General features: G+C 39.7%; 1 protein-coding gene across 1 annotated transcript in view; it reads left to right on the forward strand.

The window, feature by feature from the left end:
• The window catches only part of ncan (neurocan), a 178,118-nt gene that overhangs the window by 133,835 nt on the left and 17,738 nt on the right, over nt 1–26,545 (forward strand). The window contains exons 11-12 of the mRNA XM_005795699.2: nt 289–402; nt 26,119–26,277. Of these exons, the coding sequence (XP_005795756.1) occupies nt 289–402; nt 26,119–26,277 (273 nt within the window). The remainder of the gene's footprint in view (nt 1–288; nt 403–26,118; nt 26,278–26,545) is intronic.

The raw sequence follows: 26,545 nt of genomic DNA on the forward strand, positions 1-26,545 counted from the left end.
AAGAGGGTTACACAAATATTGACCAATGTGGGATAACTAAATATGCAGTACCGATTTTCAGATTCTTATTTGTCAAAAATAAAATAGATAATTGTAGGCTTTTCTGTCCCCTTGCCAAGTGTGCTCTGCTTTGTGTTGCTCTGTCACAGAAAATCCCATGAAACTCCAATGAAACATGTGGTTGTAGTGTCTCAAAATGTGAATAAGTTCAAGGAGTACAAACACTTCTTCAAAGTAAACATGTGACTTTGACTCATCTCCTGTTCTCCCTTCAATCTTTCCCTTCAGACATTGACGACTGCCAGTCTAATCCGTGCCAGAACGGAGGAACCTGCATCGATGAGATCAACTCCTTTGTGTGCCTCTGCCTGCCCAGCTACGGCGGAGCTACTTGCGAAAAAGGTAACAATGCATGCAGCGAGCGCTGCCTTCCTCTTTTTGTTGTGTTGCGTGGCAGCAGAAGAAGAGCAGAAAGATGATAATGAAGAGATGTAGATGATAGAGGGGAAGGAAATAATTGGGAGCAGAGCAAGAAGTTTGGAAAATGAGTTTAAAAACAGAAAGACAAGAACACAAAAATGAGATGAAGAGGCTGCAGATGCGAGGTGGTGGAGTAGAGGTTGAAGAACTGGAAAGGATGCGGGGAGATGCTGATGACAGGGGCATAGGAGGAGAGGAGCATGCTTAAAGAAAGTGAAGAAAACGAGACTGAGATAGAAGTTTAATGAGGGTGTGTGAATGGAGGGAAGGAAGAGGGGGAGAGCAGGAACAAGAGAGGGGGAAGAGAAATAAATACAGGGAAGCCCTGAGAGATAATATGATGGATTAATACAGAACACCTGCGTCCAGATGGTTTCGTTTTCTATGAGGGGAATTTCTGTTTTATGGAAATTACCAAAATTCCCACGTGAGGAGAGGGCAGTGGAAGAAGGTTAGATAGAAATATGACAGACATGTTCACTCCAAAGCTACAGAGAGGAAAAACCCACAGCTGCTTTGTTTATTAGTATTCCTTCTGACCTGATTTTGACCCTCGCTGTGTGTTCCTGTTCAACACAAACACAAGAATAGCCCGTTTCATTCAAACTGAAAAAAAAAAACAAAAAACTGACAGCTGGGGAAGAACAGAGTAGCAGAAATTCAGGAGAAACTGATTGAAAGTTTGTCTGTTTTCCTATACTAATTCCTATTTTATTAGCAGTTTGCAATTAAAAGGTCCATGCAGTCCTCTACCTATTTTCAATACTCATTTATTCTTGCAGGGTCCCAGCAGGGCTGGAGGCTAAATTCAGGGGTCATTGGGTGGGAAACGGGGTCACATTGACAGGTCGCCAGTCCATCGTAAAAACATCAATTCCAAACTCATACATTTACTAAATACGTACATCTGTGGCATGGCGATAATTCAGCATTCACGTCAAACGCATTAGTGATTCGGTTCAACTCATCTGATAGAAATCATTTCCAGGATTTCATCTTGGGGATATTTGCAGAAATATTACAGAAAATATCACTAATATATTCTATCATATTTCAATAAAATAACACGCCTTGCTGTTTTTCAGCAACGGCATGAGAGAACATAAGAAATAGGAGGTTTTAAGAAAAACATAAATTTTGAGTATGCGAGAGATCAACATGCAGAAAGATGCTCAGAGACTTTGATTTATGACTCATCGTTCATCTCGACTTTTGAGTTACTGCAGTTTTTCATTAAAACAGTGGAGTACCTTGTCTTGTTACACTCTCAGGATGGAGCAATCAATGCCAAATTGACAGAGTGCAGAAAATGAAGCACAGTAAATAACGAACTATTAAATGATAAATGCCATCTAAACAACAATGGCTTTATTTAGCAGATTTAAACAGAGAAAACTGACCGATTAGCCCAGAATTTATCTTATTTTTTTATTTTGCTTTTGCAACAACTGCATGTTCTCCATTTCTGAACCAGTTTATTATATTTGCCTCTGTTTATGAATGATCAGTTGTTTGGACACAAGAAAGTGCTGGAATTACTTGGGGTGACAATCTAATTTGGGTTCATTTAAGTGTAGAAGTGCATCCTAACCAGTCTGAAAAGAGATCAAAGGGTTTGCTTTTTACATATTTTGTGTTTTCAAACTGTACATTAGTCTTGGTTACACGTTTTTTAAAAGTGAGAATTTTTACCAGCCCTGAAAATGCTTGGGTGTGCGTCTGCGCTGTGACTTTTGGAAACGTATCGCGACTGATTTTAATACACTCAGATGTCAACAACATCAGCTGAGCAAGCATGTGACATTTGATATGAAATTTGACAATTTATTTTCTTCTTTCACCACAAAGATGATGCAATCAACAAAAAAAAATTTGCGTTCAAGCAGTCCTTTGCAAGTGCAGCATTGGACACATTAATGTTGTGTGATTTGTCATGTTGTACATTTGTAATCCACCTGCAAAAATGTTGATTTTTAGAAAAATTCCAAATGAGAGCTACACATTGAATCACATTTTACAGGTGCAGCTTTGGTTTTGTGAGAATCTCTAGTCTAGCTCAGCTTTGGTCATCCTCAAGATCTACTTCTTCCTCGCAGTCATACATATATATCCCCCACCCCCACACAGTCATATTGTTCTGTATTTTGCACTGTCACATTATCTGTACTTTGCCATAATTGGACCTGCTGCTACTTCTTTGGATGGTTGAGTGCCTTTAGTTAATTTAGTTGTATATATTGTTATTATTATTATTGTGTGTTTGCTTATTTTTACTGTATATATTTGACCTTTTGCACGGGAGCTGCAATGGAAATTTCGTTGAATTCTGTTCAATGACAATAAATGCTATCTACTTCTTCTAAATTTTAATGTAGTCAATGTCAATATTACTGCCACCTTCTGGCAGAGCACATGTATTACAGCATCAGCATCCTTTCTAAAATCACTAACAGTGCAGCATTAGGAAGCATTGATTTCCCTGAAAATGTTTGTGTTTAGCTCTAAATGTGTTTGTAATGCAGCAACTTTAAACCCCCCTGCTTCACATATTGATCCTGGTGTGTATGTTGACTTAATGTCCTTTTGACAGTTTTTACAGCACTTTACTAAAGAAGGTTCAGGTTGAATAAAATAGGTTTCAAGTACCTGTGCTACATCAGCTGGACTTTGTCCAAGTGTGCCATAAATTGATATATTTTAAAAATACCTTTTTATTATTTCAGTTTTTATCAGAGGATCTTCATTTGATCTGATATAAATGTTTAAATACACTGCCTGGCCAAAACAAAAGTCGCACCAAAAAATGGTCACACTTTCTAATATTTTGTTGGACCGCCTTTAGCTTTGATTACAGCCCGCATTCGCTGTGGCATTGTTTCAATAAGCTTCTGCAGTGTCACAAGATTTATTTCCATCCAGTGTTGCATTAATCTTTCACCAAGATCTTGTATTGATGATGGGAGAGTCTGACCACTGCGCAAAGCTGGTTGCTGGTTTCTCGATCAGTGACTCCATGTTGTTTTTTATGACCTTTTATTTTTGTGTTTTTATGCTGCCTTGCTGCTGAAATGTGCTATACAAATAAACCTGATTGATTTTTGGATTGATTGACTGATTGATTGATTAACTTGCATGTACTGTGACCTCTGGTTAAACTAATATACTTCCTGTTGGCAGATGTTATTAACTGGAGTCACACATTCATATTTATTCATAGATTATTGGTAAGTTCAAGAAATTTTTGTAAAATGGACAGACCTTAAATTATACTACAAGCTGCAATGATTTGGTAAAATCAGTGTTACTAACGTCGGCGTTCAGTGGTCATAATGTTATGCCTGAACATTCCAATTGCCACAGTTAATGTACTGTATAATGTGCTTTTTTCAGAAACACATAGATCTTCCCAATTAATCAATAAAAACATGCTACTTGCAAGAATATTTGTTAGTTTTCACCAGAAGGATTTATGTCAAACGTCAACATTTTAAAGCCGTTTATGATGAAGTTATCATTTTCACATATAAGCATGAGTAAATGAAGGTGATGCAGAACGTTATGTCCTATATCTTGTCCCATATCAAAGAAATTGAGAACAGATTGTCAAAAAGAATCACTAAAATTTCATAATAAGCTGATCATTTACAATTCATAAGGTAAAATGAATCAAACTGCATCTGATTAATTTCAGTGCAGACACATAAATATTACAAAGTGGATTCTATGTGAAAAGTAAAATGTGGAAATCATTGCAAATCTCTAGAGCGGCGGTCCCCAACCTTTGTATTACTGCGGACCGGTCAAGACTTGGGAGGAGGACTTTATTCAGCTGATTTTAACGCTGTACAAAAGCTGCTGGAAAAGACAAGTGTTTGGTTGTTGACTTACAATCCAGAAACCACGTGCTGCATTCTTGTTGGTTGTGCAGGAGGCTCTACTTCTGCTTTTCAAAGCTGTACAGCTGTATAATTGCGCATCAGTTTGCGGCCATTTTCAAGTGCGAGTGTAAACGTGATGGAGATGTAGCTAGCGGCAGCTTAGTTGCATTTAAAGTAACAAGAAGTCTTAAAACGGCTCGTTCTAAAAGCTCAAAATAGGCCGAACTGATTAAACTTAAATGACCCGAAGAAGTAGCACAGGAGTTTTTTAACAATAAAAACTCCCCCCAAAATTTAAGATAAAACAATATAAGACCATTTTGGGAAATTAAGCACCATTTTTAATTTGAGCTGAGGTGAAAACCTGCTGAGAGGCAGGAGAGGAGTCTGCCATGAAGAGGAAAACACGGTGGAAAGTCAGGTAAGCTAACTAGGCTATTATGGGTTTCACCTTCCTGTCGGAAGCAGTCTGTTAGTTTCTTTACCAACAACATAGTGTTTTTATGTATTTTTTTATAAACAACTACTAAAGTAGTTTGAAAGAGAACTGAGCCAAGTGCTAATTCTTCACCGTTCATGCTCGGCTCTGGAGAACTCGAACAACTCTAAGTTTGTTTGTTTTCACTACATGAACTATTAGAACTAAAACCAGAACCGGCTGCGAGTTGAAAAATAGAGCAGAAAATGTCCAAACAGCAAAGAAGCAGGCAAAGAAACCAGAGGCATACGGACCGCTCCGGCCTATTGTCGCTGACGTCAGATAGAGCCGCCATCTTAGAGCGGCCCGCTCCACTCGGTGCTATGTTAGTGAAGTATCAGCATATTTAATTCATCATAAATCGCTAAATACTTAACAGATTTTCATGCCTTTTTGCTGGAAACCTTAACTAAACAGCTATCATAGCTATTAAGTTTTTTAAACAATTTAAAAAAACACAGACTCCAAACAACTTTTAAAAACTATTCGTCGCTCTGTTCAATACTCCCATCCTCACTTCCAACGTCTGTCATGGCACCTCAAATGATTAAGTGACACAGTTGCAAAGGGTCAATTTTTTGGGTTATGTGGAACTGATCTGAGCGTTTCCATAGAAACGAGCAGAAACGAAACATTGCCTCAGAACTACTGTGACCTCATTGTAGCTATGACCTCATCTGTGATGTGGTCAAAGAACTTCTGAGGTTATGAGGGCTTGTATTTCAAATCATCAGTTCATATTCAGTCAGCTCATCGAACTTCAACACTGTGTCTAGCAAAGCTTTTCATTATGAACAGGATTTTAGTTGGCGTGTTTTTTCCCCTGGGTTTTGGACTTGGATATTTGGTTAGCACCAGAATGCAGAAGGTTTTTGACAAAATCTTTCCTGGTAGCGATTCAGACGAAAGTGTCTCTAAGGACGAGAGCACTGAGTCTGCATATGATGATTTCGATGCGTTCCTTTTTGAACCTTCCTCTACTGCGGAGGTTCCTTGCGAGCCTTCCCTGACTGGGAAGCAAGCTTCTCCGGCTGGGGAAGCTTGCTTCTCCCAGTATGATGATTTCGATGTGTTCCTTTTTGAACCTTCCCTGGTTGGGGAAGTTTTAGAGGAGCCTTCCTCGCCAGAGATCCAAGCTTCCCCGGCTGGGGAAGCTTGCTTCTCTGAGCACGATGATTTTTGTGCTTTTCCTTTTGGTCCTTCACCGGCTGGTAAGGACCCCAAAGTTGAGTCCGAAGGCTCAACTTTTGCTCAGACGAAGACGGCACAAGAAGACTGGACCCATGAAAAGAGCGCTGTCCAGACCACTGATATAGGGAAGGATTTCTCCAATCTTCCCTCAGAGAAAGAAACAGTTGAGTCTGGAAACTCAAGTGCTAGTTTGTCAAATGCAGCAATATATTGGTGCCATGCAGCAGTTGATACCTGGATCCACGAAGCTATCCAGGAAACTGTCCGAGGGAAGGATTCCTCTAATCTTCCCTCGGAGAAAGAAACACTTGAATCTGAGAACTCAAGTGCTATTTTGACAAACGCAGCAATAGAAGATTGGTGCCAGGTGGCAGTTGGTTCCTGGATCCAAGAAGCTATCCAGGAAACTGTCCGAGGGAAGGATTCCTCCAATCTTCCCTCGGAGAAAGAGACAGTTGAGTCTGAGAACTCAAGTTTGGCTTTGACCAAGGCAGCACAAACCGATGGGACACAGGCCACCACTGATTGCTGGATCCAGGTACCGAGTGCTGCCCAGACCACTGCCATAGGAAAGGATTCCTCCTATCTTCCCTCAGGGGAGACAGTCGAGTCTGGAAAGTCAAGTTTCGGTTTGACGAGTGATCAACTAGAAGCTTGGACCTGTGAAGAGAGCACTTTCCAGTCCATAGTGGTACAACTTCTGTTACTGTTCTTTTTTGTTTTGAGTTTCTTGTGCTTTTTATTTTTATTACGGTTTTGCTTTTACTTTAGTGTTTTTTTCTGGGGTTTATCGTTTCTGTACACTGTTTATAAACTTGCTTCTTTTTTCAGTTCGGTTTCAGAAATACTCTAATGAGAATTACTACAAATGGTATTTTTTTAAATTGTTACCCCGCTATAAAAATCCCAGTTTTAGGGGCGTTCCGTGGTGGGGTAGCGGTTGGTGCGACCCGTATTTGGAGGCCTTCAGTCCTCGACGCGGCCGTCGCGGGTTCGACTCCCGGACCCGACGACATTTGCCGCATGTCTTCCCCCCTCTCCTTCCCCGTTTCCTGTCAGCCCACTGTCACATAAGGGACACTAGAGCCCACAAAAAAACCTCTGGAGGGGTAAAAAAAAAAAAAAAAAAAAAAAAAATCCCAGTTTTAGAACATCCTATGTGTTGATGAACTGGACTAAATTGTTCAAAATGGGTAAAACAGCAGTAAGTGTGAACCAAAAGATGAACTGCAGTGTAAAGATTGGAAGGTTATTGAAAGGCAGAACCCTGTGAAAATAAAAACTTCTGAACAAATGGATAGTAAATTATGGGTTAATATGAGTAAATCATTTATATAGAATTGGGAACTGGAACATTAGCCGAGTATGTGAATTATTTCCCTCCATGCTGAGAAGGTAGTAAACATTTAAAAAAAGCTTCAGCAGGAATATTTTATAAAAAGGAGGTTTAGAGGGAGAAGAGGAAATCTAAGATCAAATAATTCAGGGTGTTGTGGAAAAGAAGGACATTTGGCCAGAAACTGTCCTGAAAAACAAAACGCCTGAGTATAATTAGAATCAGCTCTGAGTGAACCAGAGTCTTATAATGAGACATCGCATCCCAAATGAGATGAAGTGAATGAAATGGAAATTGATCAAACAAGGGAAGTTTTGCTAAATTTACACGATTTGCTATCAATGGTTAACATTAAGCCTGAAATAACTATTGGTTAATGGGGGAAAGATATTTTTGTGTGACACTGGTGCATGAGGAGCTACTTGTAGAGAATCAACACTAAACTGTAATAAGACATGATTAAAATCAACTACAGAAAGAAGAGAATGTTGCAAATAAAAATAAGCAGGAGGAAGCAACAAGTATGTTTATTTAGACTAGAGAACAATGAAGCACCAGGGAGGAGTTGCAACTCCTGCTCACAGCAGCTTGCAGCAGCTCAGCAGGGGAGAACAGGCAGAAGCTGCAGCGGTGCTGCAACTCCGACCCCCACCAGGTCCAACTGACCACCATATGAAGCCCCCTGGCAAAACACTAGTGCATGATAAAAAAAAGTTACAACTTTAGAAGTAAAGCAACAGAAGACTCCCAAATTTTAAAATGAGATGAAACTAAAACATATCTCATGATACAAGAGCCAAATGCTAATGAAGCAGCAGAAGAATTAGGAGTTTCTCTTGAAATCCTTATCAGCTCTTTTTCCTGCCCCTTCAAGAGGTGAGAGGAGGTTCATGAAGGGGGGAGTGGGTTTGTTTTGTGGTCCATCTGACAATAGAGATAACTCAGGCTAGTTTAGTAACCTTAAACATAAACTGTGAAATCTAAAATCGCAAAGGATCCAATGAACCTTTTTCCTAAGGAACATAGAAATAGGCTTTTTAAACCTTTGGGTTTTGCTTGGAAGCAGGTTATAGGAAGTTGTAGAGAAGTCATTATCATCGCATAACGCAGGATTTTGATGTAGTTTTTGTTTCCTAAATTCAGGAAACAATTTCCTCCATAGAGTGGGTTGTTTAAGTAAGCAAATGATTGATGAGTAATGAAATAATATGGAAAGTTTTAATTGATATCAATTAATTGATATATATTTAATTTATATTTAAATATAAATTTATAAATCAGTACATTTATAAATGTATATTTAAATGAGAGGATTTGAGATTTTGGTTTAATTTCAGGATGGTCATTTTAACTAAGCAAGAAGAGATAACTGTGGCCATCTAGTGGTGTTTTACCTTGATAAATTTGACCATATTTACAGGTAAAACAGTAACAAAACGCCCCTTTGCTAATAGATCTTCTATAAGCAAAACAACTGCCAGCTAACCTAGCAGTTTGTTAGTGTGTAGCTCACACAATAGGTACCAATGAGGTCTCTACTGGAAATAGGTTTACTGATCAAATAACAAAAAGCAGCAGCAGAAATAAAAGTGTTAAATATAGAAGAACAAACTATTATGTTTGTTCCTCTAGGTATCTTTTATAAGATAAAAGATACCTAGAGATATGCAATAGTGAAGCCCTGAAGTAGAAAAATGATTGTGGATAACTAAAAGGGCAGCTTTGAATACTGGTAGAATGTTTCAGGTAAAATAATAAACCTGTTTCATCAAAATCTCTATTTATAGTAGTAGAAATTGTGATACATTAGCCCTCTATGGCATGGCGTTGCCCTCAGGCAACAAACCACATAGCTGTACCTCACATTGCTCCTTTATTTTATTTTTTGGGGGGCATGATTTTTGACATATTTTTGTCCAAAAAATAGTTCTTTTATGAATATAGTTTTTGTTTGATTTGTATTTCATTTCTCATAATCAGTGTAGACAATCTTGGTGTTCTAGACCAATGTTACCCTGAGGCAACAAACCCAAATCTGGTTCCAGGAGGTGTCAGAGTCCGATTTTATGATTGACATGTAATTAGGGACCACCAAGCTCCCAAAGAATGCAGGAAAATATTTCTTCCCCACAAAAATAAAAAGTCATGCCATAGAGGGTTAGCATGTAATGCATCATCAGGGGGGAAAATACATTACAGTTTGACCTTTTATACACTGCCTGGCCAAAAAAAAAGTCGCCACCAAATAACGGTCACACTCTCTAATATTTTGTTGGACCGCCTTTAGCTTTGATTACAGCCCGCATTCGCTGTGGCATTGTTTCAATAAGCTTCTGCAGTGTCACAAGATTTATTTCCATCCAGTGTTGCATTAATCTTTCACCAAGATCTTGTATTGATGATGGGAGAGTCTGACCACTGCGCAAAGCCTTCTCCAGCACATCTGGGGTTAAGGTCTGGACTCTGTGGTGGCCAATCCATGTGTGAAAAAGATGTCTCATGATCCCTGAACCACTCTTTCACAATGTGAGCCCGATGAATCCTGGCATTGTCATCTTGGAATATGCCCGTTCCATTTGGGAAGACAAAATCCATTGATGGAATAACCTGGTCATTCAGTATATTCAGGTAGTCAGCTGACCTCATTCTTTGGGCACACAATGTTACTGAACCTAGACCTGACCAACTGCAGCAACCCCAGATCATAGCACTGCCCCCAAAGGATGGTTCCCCACCATCCTTCCAGTTTTTAATGATGCGTTGGACAGTTCTTAACCCAATTCTAGTAGTTTCTGCAATCTCCTTAGATGTTTTCTCTGCTTGATGCAGGCCAATGATTTGACCCTTCTTAAACAGACTAACGTCTTTTCCACGACCACAGGATGTGTCTTTTGCCATGGTTGTTTAAGAAATGAGGAGTTACTCATTGCATCAGCTGGGGTTAAATAACTTGTTGCCAGCTGAAACATAATCGCCTATGCAGTATTTATCCAATAGGAGGCTTGTACCTATTTGCTTAGTTGAATCCAGGTGGCGACTTTGTTTTTGGCCAGGCAGTGTACCTTGACAATTTTGTTAAATTGATGTTGAGACTCTCGTTAATGTACATCTTCAGTACAAACACTTGATTGGTTTCCTACATTCCATTCTATTTAACCTTCAGTTTTGTGAACACTTATCTTCTGCTTTTTTGTGCCTTACTCTGTCCCACACACACACACACACACACACACACACGCGCGCACGCCCCCACACACACGCCAACACAACCTTTGTGTGCCACACGTTTTTACATTCGCTGGAGCGGCGCCTCTGTTCCCCCTCGTGCTGTGTTGCTACCATCATGACTGATTGGGAGCAGCAGGGCTGATTGTGTATAACTAAACTCTCTGTTTTCCTGTTGCTTTTATCTCTCGTTGCCCTGGGCCTGCTGAAATGGGGAATTCAGCAGGGAAGAGTACAATTCTCAACAGACGTCGCTCTGTCATTTCAGCGGGATCACCATTTTATATCCAGAGGGAGGTTTGAACTGCAACTAGAACAGCAGAAATGAACTCATTTGTTCCACCAAAGCCTCCATCCATTTAAATGTCATCCTGTTGGTCCCTTTCCCACTAAAGTGCTCCAGTTTCTCTTCTTTTTTTTTTTTCTTTTCGTTGTGTGCTTCGGTGCAAGTGTTCCCGAGTGTTTGTGCTTGATTATGTTTAGAGGTAGGCATTGCGAGCTTCAGATGCAGGCCAGATACAGTCCGTTGCAGGCTTCCTCCAGTCTGTTACCATGGAGATCCCATCTTGGAGTCAATAAAAGTTAGCTGACAGTGCTCAAGTCCTCAAGTGACCATACTGCAAGAAGAACATTTGATAATTCACAGGTTTTATCGGCGGATTTTACATTTGTTTGTTTTCATTTTCAATTTCCCACTTTGAGACTTGAAGTTTAAGGATTAGAAATCATCTTTTGCCTGTAGTAAAAATAATTGTACTATTAAGCTTTACTTTATTGCAGCTTTTGTTAAATTTATTGAAGGTAAATACATTTTAACAGGAGATAGAGTGGGTAAATAAACCTCAATTTAGTCTTGACTCATGCAAAAACTAAAGCAGAGTCTCTCCTGCAGATTTTTTATTTTTATTTTTTTGCCTAATCAGAGAAGACACAAATGATTCCTCTGCAGCCTGACTGGGACGAAAATCGACAAAGAAAGCACAATACCTCTTCAGTCGCTTTGTTCCAATCTCATTTTTAATACATCTATAACTTAGTGATTCGGGTCTTTTTCTTTGCTTATGATTCTTCCTTCTTTTGTCTGTCTAGAGAGAAAAAAACTGACAATATGTGTACATCTCTGAGTGTGGATTTGCTGCTCTGCTATCTCGCTACTATCTCTGTTTGATGTTTCCCTCCTTGCCTTTCTCCCTCCGCTTTCTGCATTTCTGTCTCTTTTCTTCTGGTGCGGCGGTAAAATTATTGTTGTACTCTGTTAGCATTCGCATGTTTGCACTCCCGTGTGTCATTCCGTGTGGGAACTTGTCGCTTTGTTTCGCGTGGGGCTGAAAACAATGATTTATGTCGCAGGTTAGTAGATGTCTGTATGGCGCTTTAACACTGTCTGGATGTGTGAAGGTTGGAGAACTTTTAGCTAAAGCAAACATCTTTTCTCTAACCCATCAGCGTGCAAACACAACATTTTATGTTCTTTATGTTACAATCACAATCCTGAGGGGGGTTTTATTCGGCTGCAGTTTTCGAAGCATTTAAAAAAATAAACATTAGAAAATTGACCCAAACATATATATTAAACCTCTTTTTATATGGTAGTCCTAGTTAAAAAACTGTGCAACTAATTACCTTTAGAGGTCAATTTAGTCTGACAGAGAGTTTGACAACCTCAAACCTGCCGGGACTCTAAAACTAAATTGACATTTAATGACAGCATTATACTACTGGACTGGACATTTTGTGATTAACATGCAATGCACACGCACCATTGCAATGCATTACGTCAGCAATACTGGTGGTTGGGAAAATGACAAAATATCGCAAAAATACCTGAAAAGGGGATGAAATGTTTTACTAATTGTCAACACTACAACTAGATAACAAGATAACAGTGTGATCCAATTTGGTCACATTTTGCAGGTCAGTAAAAAGTTTAAATTAAAAAGGGGCTAATAATGGTGGCTATATTTATGAGTAAAGGTCAGTTATGCTAGCTTGACTTTTGCAATCTTAGCATGTTCATGTGTTGTGTATTTCGGGAAGGTCAGGGTTTCCCCCAGAGTATTATAAGCCTGGCGGACCACCAGGCTAAGCACTGCTTATTTATTTAAATCTTTTTAAAATGTTTGCATTTTTTAAGACTTTATAGTTGGTGTCCAGGTGTTAATCTTCCAATCTTTCAATAAGACATGGTTATCAAGTGATATTTTCAAATTTCCTGTCAACTTTAACCATTTTTTAACTCAAAAACACAGCTGACCGCTGGATGAATGATTGCTCTAGCACCCCACCACCGGGCTTAACAAGTTTTAGCTAATCAACCTTCCCTGTATTGGACCGATTGTTAACTTTGGGGTATTATGTTCTGGTCTTTGTGTGGGAAATCTTTACTTTTATGGTTCTGATACTCCAGGTACACTTGAACGTCATCTCTGTTCGGTCGGTTAGTGGAGCTGTTGTCAGTCTGTTTGACAAATGTCAAAATCTTTACCAATTGGCTCATTCGTTTGTAGAATGTTTTGATATTCATAACTCATCAAATGGGATTAAATATTTAATAGTGGATGTGGCTCCTACAGTGTGTATTGTATAAAATTAAATTAATTATTCAATATAAAAGAGAAATTCATTCAGTCCTCTGATGCATCTTGACTGAACCGACAGAAACCAAATTTATAAATTTATATTTAGGGGAATACCTGTTTTGTGTATCACAACATCGGTTTATTAAATTTTAAGCATACTCTTGCCTCATCAAAACCTATTAGGAAAGACGGGTTAAGAAGGTTATAACATCAGAATTTACACACAAAATATGTATTTTTAGATATGCATTTGACAACTACACTCTTACTGCAGCAAGAGTTCAGTTTTGCATTCAGTTTTTGACTGAAAGAATTAAAGGAAAACAACGCCCTTGTTGTGGAAAAGTCAGCTATTCTTTTCAAGCACAACGAAGTTGCACCTACTTTAGACACAGAAAACTAAACTTGCTTTTGACAGGGAAACAAAAACTAGACAGCATAATGGGGAACCGAAGGCAAAGTGGAGCACAACCTACCTCCTAAAGAGGTGAATCTGGGGCAAACAGATATACTTTTGAGTGTGTCTATGCCAGCAGCAACACTAGTGCAGTGAGGTGGAAGCAACCAACAGATGATTTCCTCTGAAACTAATGAGGAGCAGAGCAAGACGGAAGTCACTAACAACAGCAGGGAGTGCATCACAAGACAGCAGATCTCATCCTGTTGCCACTTTTAACACTTGAAGTCAGTCTCTGTCCAAATTGGACATGTAACCTAACATAAGAGTCTTTTCTTATTGTCTGGAGACGGTTCCACTGAGTCACTGGCTTTGCAGCAAAGCATGTGGGGGACAGTGGAGAGCAGCAGTTTCCTTTCAATAAGAAGCAGCTCCAGAAAAATCTGACTCAGTATGAGTGACCAGGTCTCTGTTTTACCTAAGCACACAAGTTAATGGCGGTAACTTTATTTGGCAGAGAAATGCTACAACAAGCTGATATTAGCTTATAAATTAGTGGAACTATGTAGCTGGGTTAATGAATGCTCATCGTGGCTGTCTGTGTTTTTTTATTATTATTTTATTTCCTTTATTCAACCAGGTCAAACCTCATTGAGATTCACATCTCATTTTCAAGAGGGACTTAGGCAGAAATCTGCAACATGCAGCAACCTGGTTACACAAAGGTAAAGCAAATTGAAACCTATGCACAAGTTTAAAACAAATTGAAAAATAGTTTAAAAGCAAAGACACTGATAGATAGATTCATGTTGCGTGTTTTTAAGAACCGCTCGGAAAAAAAGTCCAATGAAATAAGATCCAACATGTTTAGTTCACTCTGTAGGAGCCATCACCCTGAGTGCGTGCTTCCCTTTTTCTGTTTGAACTCGTGAGAAATTCTTTTAAAGAATTTAAATAGGCTGGAGCCAAACTGTGTAGAGTTTTATGAATCGGTGTCATCAAGTGATTGTATCTCCGTACGCTTCTTCACAACATAAACACTTTTCTTGTTTGCGTGGCGGGTTTCTCTCAGCCAGCTCTCCATGAAAAGCTTCATACTGTACAGTGGAAAGAAAAACTCCAACACTTTCTTTGGCATCTTAGTATTTTCACTTTAAAGATTGTAATGGCTTGACAAAAAGTTTTCTGTATATTTGTAACAGGTACTTTTGTAAACTTCTGTATTTCATAATATCTGTAAACAGACTAATCCTATTTTTTTCAGTTTTTCTTAAAAATATTAAAAATCTAGCCAATATATTTACCTTTTCACTCAAACGTGACTCTATCCAGTTGTAAAACAACTATTGGACATTTTGGAGTGTTTCATTTTTCTATACTTTTAAACTGGAAAACTGTGTTTGAGTTATTTATTTATTGTTCTTTATGTAATTTAGTGAGCCTAGATTAGAGTAAGAGACACATTTTCTTCACGCCATCACAGATCCTGCAAAAGCTCTTTACATCTGTAACCAACAAGCTGCTTGGAAGATGAAATAAAATTTTGCGCATCTCTACAATTCTTAAAACCCATCTTTGCAGTAAACATTTCTGCTTCTAACACGTGTAAAGAGGGACACATGGTTAAGTCTAAGAAGAAAAGAAGCTGGAGCCCATTTGGTTATCTCGTCTGCAGCAGTTGCACGCAGAGAAAAAAATACACACACACATGCACACACCCATATAATTTTCCTGGAGTTTAGTCTAAACCAAGAGAGATTATTCAAACGGTGTCACTCTCACCCCAAGATTATATTAAATGCAGCTCTTTTCAAATCTCACATCATGCAGAAAAGCAGGAGAGTTATTCTAATTCAAGGTGCATAAATAGACATATTTTTTCTTAAGGAACTGTTTTTCTCTTTCCTCACTTAAAATAAGTTCAGACAGAGGGGAATGAAACTGTGAAGAAAGAAAGGAGACACAAAACTGGGGGGAGAAAAGCACAATAGTAAGAGCCGTATCTATTTTTCTCCGCTGTGCAATAATGAACATGTCTGATGGAGAGGTGTAAAACAGACCTCTGAGCAAAGCTTCATGTCGAATCTGTTTCTTTTCCTCCTCGTTCTAATATCCCGTTCTCGTTCTAATATAAATCAGATTCTGTTCAGAAAGCAAAGTTAAAAACAGATTCTTTTTCTTGATTTTCATTTGTTGTTGGAGTTTCTGTCTCAAACATTATTCAAAGAGCTTGCTCTATTTTAAGACCTGCAACAGAATGCCTGCTATAATGTAAGAAAAAACTCCAAAACATTTGATAAAGTGTTTTGATTTAAGCATTGGTTAATTGTTTTTCTCTCTCCTTTTGATGTAGTTGAATAGAGAGCCAACAACTGGGTTTGTTTTTACACAATCTTCCTGAAGTATATTAATTAAGTTACTAAGCTGAATTGCTGTTGATTAACCTGCTAAACCCAGACATGCTATCACCTCTGGGGTTAGCAAAGTAATTGCAATCAGATTTCTGTTTACATTGAATAGAACTGGATCAGTAGTGGGCATAAAACAGGGACAATCTGGTGACTTTGTCCTGCTTGTTGCGAAATTCACTTTTGATTTAGCTGAGTTTTAATTGGCTCTCTGTTTATTTTGCTCATTCTCCCAAACACACTCACACTGAAACGTTTTTATGTCTTTGAGAAGATGTAGAGGCACATGTGGAAATAAATTCACTTCCCCAGAAGATGAGCTGTCTAAACCAAAAAAAAAAAAAAACGATCTGGAAGCTTTTCAGTTTGATTTCCTTAATATTTACACAAAATACAGAGTAAGTAGGTAGGTTAGGTATCAAAGCTGGGACCAAATTAACAAACAATTCATTAATAAAACAACAAGTATATTTGGGATTGTGATGATTTGGATCTTTCACATAGGAAGGAGTAGCCAGTTGAAGGTGTTGCTACAGTATTTGAAAGTACAAAATACAGAGAAAAGACTAGATTTCTTCTGAGTGGATGGACTATCAGCAGATATTTTAACAAGGAGAACCAGAGTTTCATATTACAATGCTTCAGAATTTATGAGAAATTACATTCGGCACGTTTTTCAATTACCGTATTTTCCGCACTATAAGGCGCACCGCATTATAAGGCGCACCTTCAATGAATGGCCTATTTTAAAACTTTTTTCATATATAAGGCGCACTGCATTATAAGGCGCATAGAATAGACGCTACAGTAGAGGCTGGGGTTACGTTATGCATCCATTAGATGGAACTGCGATAAAGGGAATGTTGACAAAATAGTCAGATAGGTCAGTCAAACTTTATTAATAGATTACAAACCAGCGTTCTGAAAACTCTGTTCATTCCCAAAATGAACAGCTGTTGCTTCCTCCACTTCTGCGCCATTGATTGTTCATGTCAAATTCTCTTGCTGCTGCTCTATGGGCTCTTTGCACCTCAGCTTAATGATGAACATCGATCCGAAGCCCCAACAAGTAGCTGGAGAAAGTTTTTAACATGTTCGCCTCGTTATACACAGATACGAAGGTGAGTTTTACTTTCTTTAAACTTTGTGGCTAACATTAGCTTTAGCTTATGCTAGACATTTTTCTTGTAAAAATGTGCTATTTAAGTATCTAAACATTTTTCATCATTCATTAACGGACAATGTTTTTACCTTGTGTTCAAGTATATTACCTGTGTTTGTTGTCGTCAGTGTCAGAGACCAAGTAACGGGGATTTTACGGTTCAGGCTTTTTGCTTCTGAAGCCTGAGGAACAACAAGCCCATAGCTTAACATTAGCTCTGGTGTCGGAGTTCTAGTTCAGCTGGTTCAGGTTCAAAGTTGTTGCTTTTAGAAAAATATGGCCGTGTTCCTTAAGGTCTCCGTGTTACTTCGCTTTATTAGTTTTTCATGCTTCTTGTGAAGCAGGACGGTGTTTACAACGGTGTGTACAGGCGGATCAGTTGCTCGGCTGTCTGGTTCTGGTCTGCTCTCTGGTTCCCATAAACTCTTTCAGGCTGAATACAGAAGTAATTTAATTGAAATAACACAGGAGGCTCCTTTACCTTCTTCTTTAGGCTGAAGAAGCTGATCCAGAGTGAAGTGAAGGCTGTAAACTTTGCTGTGCGGCGTTAGCTTTAACTGGTAGCGACGAATATTTACAAGCCACCGTCTTCTTAATTCAGGATCGTTTGAAAATCCATGAAAACTTAAAAGCCCATTATATTAGAAAGACAACAATGTTCATAGTATTGTTTTATTTGCGTCTGAAATAAGACTTTGTCTTTTCTAGCTGTCATGGTAACTCGAAGCGAAAAAGGAGAGCCGCATTTGCGCATGCGGTTGTGACGTCAGCGCGGCAGGTGCAAAGAGCCCATTCCCGTGTTCTACTGTGTGACTGATCGCCTTGAGCTTAAACTCTGCGTTGTAAGCGTGTCTCTTAATAGGAGCCATTTTGGGGTCTTTACACAAAACCCAGCTTGCACCGCTGGCTGCATCGGAGTCTGCTTTCCCGTTTCTTCTTCTACGGGGAAAATGAAGTTGGCGTCTGCTTTCCCGTTTCTTCTTCTATGGGGATAATGAAGTTGGCGTCTGCTTTCCCGTTTCTTCTTCTACGGGGGAAATGAAGTTGGCGTCTGCTTTCCTCCGTTTCTTCCTCTACGGGGAAAATAAAGTCGGCGTCTGCTTACCGTAGTTGCGAGACCTGTTGTGGCTCAATATTGGTCCATATATAAGGCGCACCGGATTATAAGGCGCACTGTCGGCTTTTGAGAAAATTGAAGGTTTTTAGGTGCGCCTTATAGTGCGGAAAATACGGTACACGCGTTTTCGTTTTCATTGTGGGCACAATCAGGTTTTATGGAGATTTAACAGTAACCAACTTGCCGTAGAATTGGACATATTTTTGCTAGTGTTGGGGAAAAAAACTTGTACAATTGTATAATTGTATCCCAGTACAATTGTATAATGATGACAGCATGTAATATGGGTCCAAATATTTCCCTTCTTCCTTTAGACCTTTTCCATATATTCCAATTTGAATAAACTTTGGGGCTTTGGCTTTGTGTATTTCCTTCAATTTTCATTTACCTCTTTTTCATTCTGTGACATAAATGCTCTTCTAGTCTTAAGAATAGTCACCTTGTGTGAACTGAATTACAGTCTGAAGCTTGATTAAAGTTAGTTACACCAATCCCATGTACATGCTCAAATGTAATTTTTAAATTGCAGTAAAATAACACTGTTTAATGGCTAACACTTCACTAAGAAGTCGTGTGGTGACTTCAGTTTTCTCTTTTTTCTACCTGTCCACTGTCTTCTTGGCAATTACATTTTTTATTACTTTTGCAAGTAATTGTTTGTACATGTCAACAATCTGGCCTTTCATCTTTTCCATGAAGGAGTCCTGACAGTGTTTTAGCCTGACAGAAAATGACATGAAAGCCAGATTTATGTGCAAATTAAACCTTTGATGGGCCAATAAGCAACCTTTTAAATCTACATGCTACATTTAACCTGATATTCAATAATTTACAATTTTTGTCTTTTGTTCTTGTTTCTACTTTGTATTTTGAGGCTCCACTTACAACCAGGATTTCTGATCCCTCCCCGCAGACTGTGAATAGGCCTACTTGTAATTTCTTCCACTGTATTAAGACTTTGATGAGAACGGTACAGTTTTTTTGTTGTTCTTGTTGTTATTTTTAGCTGTGCACATGAAAATTATTCACAACTGGCAGGGCAAAAAAAGCCTGACAAACATCTTGCTTGGAGTGCTCGAAGAAAATCAGACTCTATGTACAACACATACCGGGATCCGAGTTTTTCCTGATAAGGATTAAAATCCCCGTGAGCCACTAGCTAAAATCCCTGGCCTACACACACACACACCCGCACACCCCCCCACACACACACACATATTCTGGATTTTTTCCCCCCTTCTAGACAAAAAGGCATCCATTTCTTGTGCTTTTATATCAGCCTGCTCCATCTGCATCAATTGGCAAAGACTCATCTGGGGTATAATAATGCAGAATGAGTCCTCAGACTGGCATCGGTCATTCCTGTTGTGCTCTCTAGCTCCAACACGGTAACATTCATTAGTGCTAATTGTGAGAATCACACTATTAAGATGTTCCATTAATCAACACCACGTTCATAATAGCCATTATTAATTCCTCAGCCGTTTGCACATTCCTGACACACTCGCACTTTTTGACACTGGCTATCAGCAGATTCTCGCTCTCACTCATTCCTTTCCTCGGCGGACCACTGTCATCTGCCCTCTCGCGAACGGCACACTGAGCTGTCAGCTTTCAAAGACGGCGGTGCACACACACACACACACACACTCCCCTACACCGCGTGTGTAAATGCAAACAGCCGCTTCATCATTCGGGGGGATCTAAAAGAGCCAGGCACCCGACACATCACTCGACGATGTGAATAAACGACCCAATCAGTTCGCTGGAAGTTTATGGCCTTTTATTTCCTAACTGCTGTTCGCTAGAGTCTCTGGGAATATTAATCGGCCCCCACCTCCCTCTCGCTGTCTGACAGAGTAAAAATGAGAAAAAGGAGACAAGTTGAATAATATCTAAATATTTGAAGAGGTTGATGTGATGTCGGGCTTTGAGTCTCTCTGTCAGCGAGTGGGAGAAGAAATCAGCAGAGACTTCGTTGAAGATCTGAGGGGGAGAAAACATGGCTTTTTATTTTTGATCTCTCTTTTTTATTTCTCTTCTCATCTCTATATCTTTTTCTTCTTTCTTTGTCTGTTTTCTTTACACCCACTCTGGAGTTAGCTGCTCATTTGGTTTTTTTTAGTCCTCCTGAGGAATTTGCTTTTCGCTTACAGCTTATATTTCAAACCCATTGGTTAAGGCTCTAATCGGAGCAGCACTGGGACACCAGTCAGGTTTTTTTTTTCCCCCTCCCCAACATAGGGTGTGTATAAAAGTGTGAATTTCTGTGTGCTTCCTCTCTCTTTCCCCTCCTGTCACACTTACCCCGAGTCTCCTGTCCCTGTTCTTGTAGATAACAAACCTTTCTCTACCTCCATGAGCCAAACTGGACCAACTCCCAGGGCTAATACAATGTACCAGCTGCCATGTGGGTGGACACTTTTAGCAGCCAGCAACCAGGTTAGATGCTGGTATAAAAGCCAAAGTTGGCTGTCAGCAGATAAAATGACAACCAGCACTGCCTGATTCTGGTTCCAAAAGACCTGAGACAACACTGGGCTGGTTGCTGCTCATCGGTTGTTTGTGCTTGCAAGCATACTGAGAAATGTAGACTCTCTTCAGCTCTTTGCCGTCCACACCTCTGAAACAATTACACGTTGAGTGATTTCTTTAATGGAAATTTGAAAAGTGTAGCATACATTTGTATTCATTCCCTTTCAGTCTTTAAAGGACCACCATTCGCTGCAGTTAAAGTGCCAATTTTGTTGGTTTTTATTTGTTTCTACCAGCTGCTGTACATCTAGAGACAAGAAAATGTTTCTTTTCTCAAGATCAATTAGATTGGATTCACAGAATCACTTTTTTAGTCCTACCACAGACCCGTACTTAAATGTAATACTTTAACCAGGACGGCGCACTGTAATAGATGGTGGACTCCATGTTTTTAACGTGTCATTGCTCCTACACAGCTGTGGTAATGAATGAAACACCTCTTCTTCTCAAGTTGAGCAGTGACCTCACAATGAACCTTTTGATTCAGCTGTGTTTAACCAAGAGGCTATCCTAATGGTGCTCCATACTGTCTCTTGCAGTTTGGAGTTTGTTGCTCCTAAACCGTAGCTGTGATTTTATATTTTGGGTTTAGTTTCATTGTCGGACTAAAAGTTGAACATCTGGTCCACCTCTAACAGGTTTTCACCCATCTGCCAATCATATTCCCATAAACTCTAACCAGCTTCCCTCCTGAAGACAAGCACCCACCATAGCATGACGTTGCCACCACTGTGTTTCAGTGTGTCAGTTTAACTTTGGTAGTTTTGTGCCACAAAAAGTTTTCCGCTTGTGAGTCAAGAAGGTAGATTTTGGTCTCCCTACCAAGTGAAGAAATATAACAAACCTCTTCACTGTTATACTTAGCATGTGGCAAACTGCTCACGAGTCAACAGACATTTTCTCCTTTTCCTAGTATAACATCTTAGTAGTAAAACTTGGGTAGTTTTACAGCTGTGACATAATCTTTTGTCTTCTGATGCTGGACCAGTGCTGGGAAATAAATCAATAACAAAATACTGTATATCGCAATAGATGCATCATGATAGATTATTCAGTAATTTCACTGGACTTTGTCTCCAATTTACAACCGCACATCATTCTGGGGAATGTAGGCAGAGGAAAGACTTTAGTCATTCAACCTCTCACGGCCAACTAAGCAAGATGGGTGGCATCAGCTAACTCACACTCACTCTTTGGTTACCTAGCAGTAACTTGTTGCGTATCTTGCGCAGCAGCAGCGTCGGGTCCTGCCATCATGCTTCTTAACTGGAATGAAAACTGTGGATAGGATAGGAAAGGTCACACCGCCAGTATTTCAGATATTTAAAACAAAAAACTAACCAATAATTATCAATATCGACTGATATAAAATGCTTGTATTGTGATATGTTTTTCAGCTGTATCGCCCAGCCCTTTGCTGGAATTAGCATTACATGCACACTCTGTTTACTAAATAGGTGAGTAGAGTAGGCTGCCTACATGCCACGATTTGCAGATTTTTATATGCAAGAAACCATGTATCGTTTTTCTTTCACTTCACAAGTGCTTTTTGTTGGTCTGTAACATTAAATCCCAATAAAATAGTTGGCATGGAAACTTTCGCAGGGCGATGCTTTAAAAAAACGTCCATTTTCCTTTTACAGATTAAACTTTTTACTAAAGGTAGAGGATGAACCACTACTGAAACATGGCAGCAATGCCTTCCAGAACACAACAGCCTTCTCCTGATCCTTAACGAGAATAAAGATTTCCTGCAGAGTCCAACTTACTGCATAGGCTTTGAAAGCCCAGTAGCTCACACCAACTGGATATGCAACCATGTCTCAGTTCAGCTGCTCCAGTCACTTTTCTCAGTTGAGTGCTGGAGACAGAAAGGGCTGTAGGTGAGGCTCAGGTAGCTCACTGTGTCCTGGTGAGTGGGGCATTATATGTGACGCTGCATTAAGGTCCTGAACTCTGTTGCAGGATGTGACTGCAGAGCTGTGACAGGCTCTGTGTGGAAGATGTGAGCTCTGGCAGGGACCTGCCAGGGGCAGCGGGTGAAGACAGCGCACAGTGTCCTACTGAGATGAAGCTCTTGAAAGCCACGCTCAGCTTCTTTACTCTGTCCAGGATTTCGTCATGCTCTTTCTCGTTGTAGTTGAAGCCTCGGATCTTTGTCATTCCCGTCCACACAATTTGCAGAGAGTCCTGTCAGACCTTTGTTTTATATTTGTATTTGTTTTTCATTCTGCAAACTTTCTTGCTCTTCAGTAAATCTTTGTGTCATTCCTTTTAAGTTCTTTGAGTTTTCATATCTCTTCATATCTCTTCAAGTCTCTATTCTGCAGTTGGCATCATTAGTGTGTGCAAAAACAGCGGTAAAAGTCCTTTGAATTCTTTTTTCCCCTAGTGTTTCTAGTGAAGCACATTATCAGCTTGTCTCTGAGCAAAAAAAAGGCTTTTGGTAAAACACAGTGGAAAAAAATGTGACTTCTTTATTCTGTCTAACAAAAGATTGAGCTCCAAGTCTTCAGGGAAAGATTAAATACTAACATCCAGAATGTCAAATGAACGAGAGTCTCACTTCATGTTGAACCCTGTTTCGTTTTGCCCTGAATTAATGAGCCGGACCGGAGGGGCTGCTGAGTACCGGGAACAAGCCAAACCTGTTAAGATGGCTAATTGAGTTTTATGTTTTCAGCATATTTTGAGGTCTTGAGACTAAAATCTCTTATCACCAGGAGATATCTGAGGAGGAGAACTGCACCGTGTTCCAAATTATTATGCAAGTGATATTTTCTCAGATTTTCTTAAATGGTCACTGCAAATGATGGTCAGTATAATTTTCAAGTCATGAACTATTACAGTATAAAACAAATTTTACTGAACAAAGCTCCCCATGAGAACAGTATTTTTTTCAAAAATAAAAAACTCAAAATGCACTGTTCCACATTATTATGCACAGCAGCTTTTCTAAACATTTTATGGATTATAAAGAACTGCAAATGGTCATTCTTTGAATGTGCAACATTAAGTGGTCACATGTACTAAAATCAAAAGCTATTTCAATCAAAAACATCTTAACAGATCAAGTTACATGTTAACATAGGACCCCTACTTTGATATCACCTGCACAATTCTTGATCCATTGAACTTGTGAGTTTGTGGAAAGTTTCTGCTTGAATTTCTTTGCAGGATGTAAGAATACCTTCCCAGAGCTGCTGTTTTGATATGAAATGCAGTCCACCCTCAGATCTTCTGCTTGAGCAGGGGTGGGCAACTCCAGGCCTCGAGGGCCGGTCTCCTGCAACTTTTAGATGTATCTCTACTTCAACACACCTGAGTCAAATAATGAGGTCATTAGCAGGACACTGGATATCTTGACTGCATTTAGGAGGTGATTCAGCTGTTGGATTCAAGTGTGTTGGACCAGGGAGACATCTAAGAGTTGCAGGACACCGTCCCTCGAGGACCAGGATTGCCCAACCCTGTGCTTGAGGATACTCCAAATAATTTCTATTCGGTGTCCGAATAGTAGGTTCATGCACCGCAAGCCTCTGGAGGATCCTCCACCTTGAGGTTCCAGAGGCTCCAGCAGCTTCAAATAACTGTTTGTTGCTTTGTAAGGGTATTTTAACAGCTGCTCTCTTACTCCGATGAATTTGTCTGACAGAAACCTTCCTCATTCTGCCTTTATCTGTACAAACCCATCTTTGTTCTGAATCAGCCACAAATCTCTTCACAGAACGATAAACGCTTTGGTCACTTGGAGGAAACTCAAAAAGCAATAAAACTAAAATCCCACATGGTCAGTTGATCCTTAAATGCAGAAAAACTTCAAACTGAGACAATATGGTAGAAGTAACGCATCCTGTCTGGACTCAGCAGAACACTGTGAATCCCACACCCCTGATCCCAACACACATCTACTGATCAGAGCAAGCCTCACACAATCCTTAATGAGATGGCAGACCTCAGTCCTCCTTGTTTAGAATAACATTAACACAATAATGTCCAGCAACACAAGACTGAAAACTGTGTAATATGAGCTTAAAAGTACCCAGAATAGCACAGTTAGCGTGTTAATAAAACCATACGCAATGTGGAAAAATCTAAAAAGTTTGTATTCAAGAGAATCTTGCAGGGAGCCACAAAATGATCAAAATCAAGAATTTTCCCTCCCCTCCATTTGCAATTAACAAAGATGGAGATGAGGATGGGCATAATTCACTGGTAAAGATGCATTTTCAAAGCGGCCAAAGCATTAAGTGATACTGTACAAACTTACTGAAAATCGCCAAAAAATATTTCAAGTTCAGACATTTTACAGACCAGCCCTCGTTTTATTTACGGAGTTATTCAGACTTTGACCTCGGTTGTACCTTCACGTTTCATGTTTTTCGCAGTGAATTTCTGTGTCCAAACTCACTTTGTTTCGTTTGCAGACAACATGCCTGCAAAGCTGGAAACACAAAATATGCTTTATCTCACCCTGTGAGGCAGGCCTTGTCACAATAACATACTCCACTCCATTTGGTGAAATTATGTCATTCCTCTTCATGGCACTGAACTGCCAAAATTAGCGATGTTGCTTCATATTTGTTGTTGGAGACGCTTGGGCTCTTTTTCTGGTCTTCATACCATTGTCAAAGACTTTCCATCGATTATACATAAACCCGTTTACAAGTACGCATTCAAACGGTGCAAAGCTTAAGCAGAAAGGCACGCACACATCACGTTTTACACCGTGACACAATGCAGCCCTCACCGAGATGACAGAGGAGGGAACAGATGTAAAAGATGAAAGGAGAGAAGGAGGAAGAGAAAGCAGGATGGGTGGAGGGAGAGTAAGTGTGCTGACAGGACTGTGACGGGGCTTAATTACCAAGCGAGCGCTGCATGCTGGAAGCAATTTCTAAGGATTGTTGTCATTTGAATGGATTAAAACGCCTTTCCATTGGACTAGGCTGTCTCACTGCCAGTTTGTTTCTGTGGTGGATTAGAAGTCGAGTCGAAGGCATAAAGTAGAAAAGGGACGGAAGCAGAGAACAGTGTCACAAAGGGCACTTTAAGGCAACACGGTGCAAGAGGGGGGAAAAAGATTCACGAGAGAAGAAAAACCGCGACAATCCTGTACGCCGCAAGACAGGAAACGGGCTGTGTGAACACACAAAGAAATCTGAAAAGATTAATAACCTCTCCCTTTTTATAGTCTTACACTCTCCTCTCTGTTTTGTTACAGTGTGGATGTTTACCAATTTTAGTAAAAGAAAAAACAGCATGCATAAATTTTAAGATGAGTAACCTGCCTTTTTTAGTTAACCCTTCTTGTCTCCCTTCCTTCTCGCAGACATCGAGGGCTGCGAGCACTCGTGGAGAAAGTTTCACGGCCACTGCTACAGGTATTTCAGCCGCAGACACACCTGGGAGGATGCCGAGAAGGACTGCAGGGAGCACAGCGGTCACCTGGCCAGCATCCACACTGCAGCAGAGCAGAATTTCATCAGAGGTGGGTGGAGGTCGCAATCTATTCACAGAATGAAAACCCATAGAAAGCACACCTAGGAGGGAAATTCACCAAGCAGTGCAGTCTCTATATTTATTTGAAATTGTTGCTTTTATGCTACTTCTTTTGTTTTTGCTGCTGGATTCACTGAGCACATTGTAATAATTAGTCACAAATACACGAGGTGCAGAAGTAACTGGAGAGAGAAAGTGTTTTAATGTTTTTTTTATATATATTTTTTTTAATTTACAGAGAACTTCTAATCCTCAAC

This window comes from Xiphophorus maculatus, chromosome 9 (genome assembly GCF_002775205.1).
Source record: "Xiphophorus maculatus strain JP 163 A chromosome 9, X_maculatus-5.0-male, whole genome shotgun sequence".
Classification (NCBI taxonomy): Eukaryota; Metazoa; Chordata; class Actinopteri; order Cyprinodontiformes; family Poeciliidae; genus Xiphophorus; species Xiphophorus maculatus.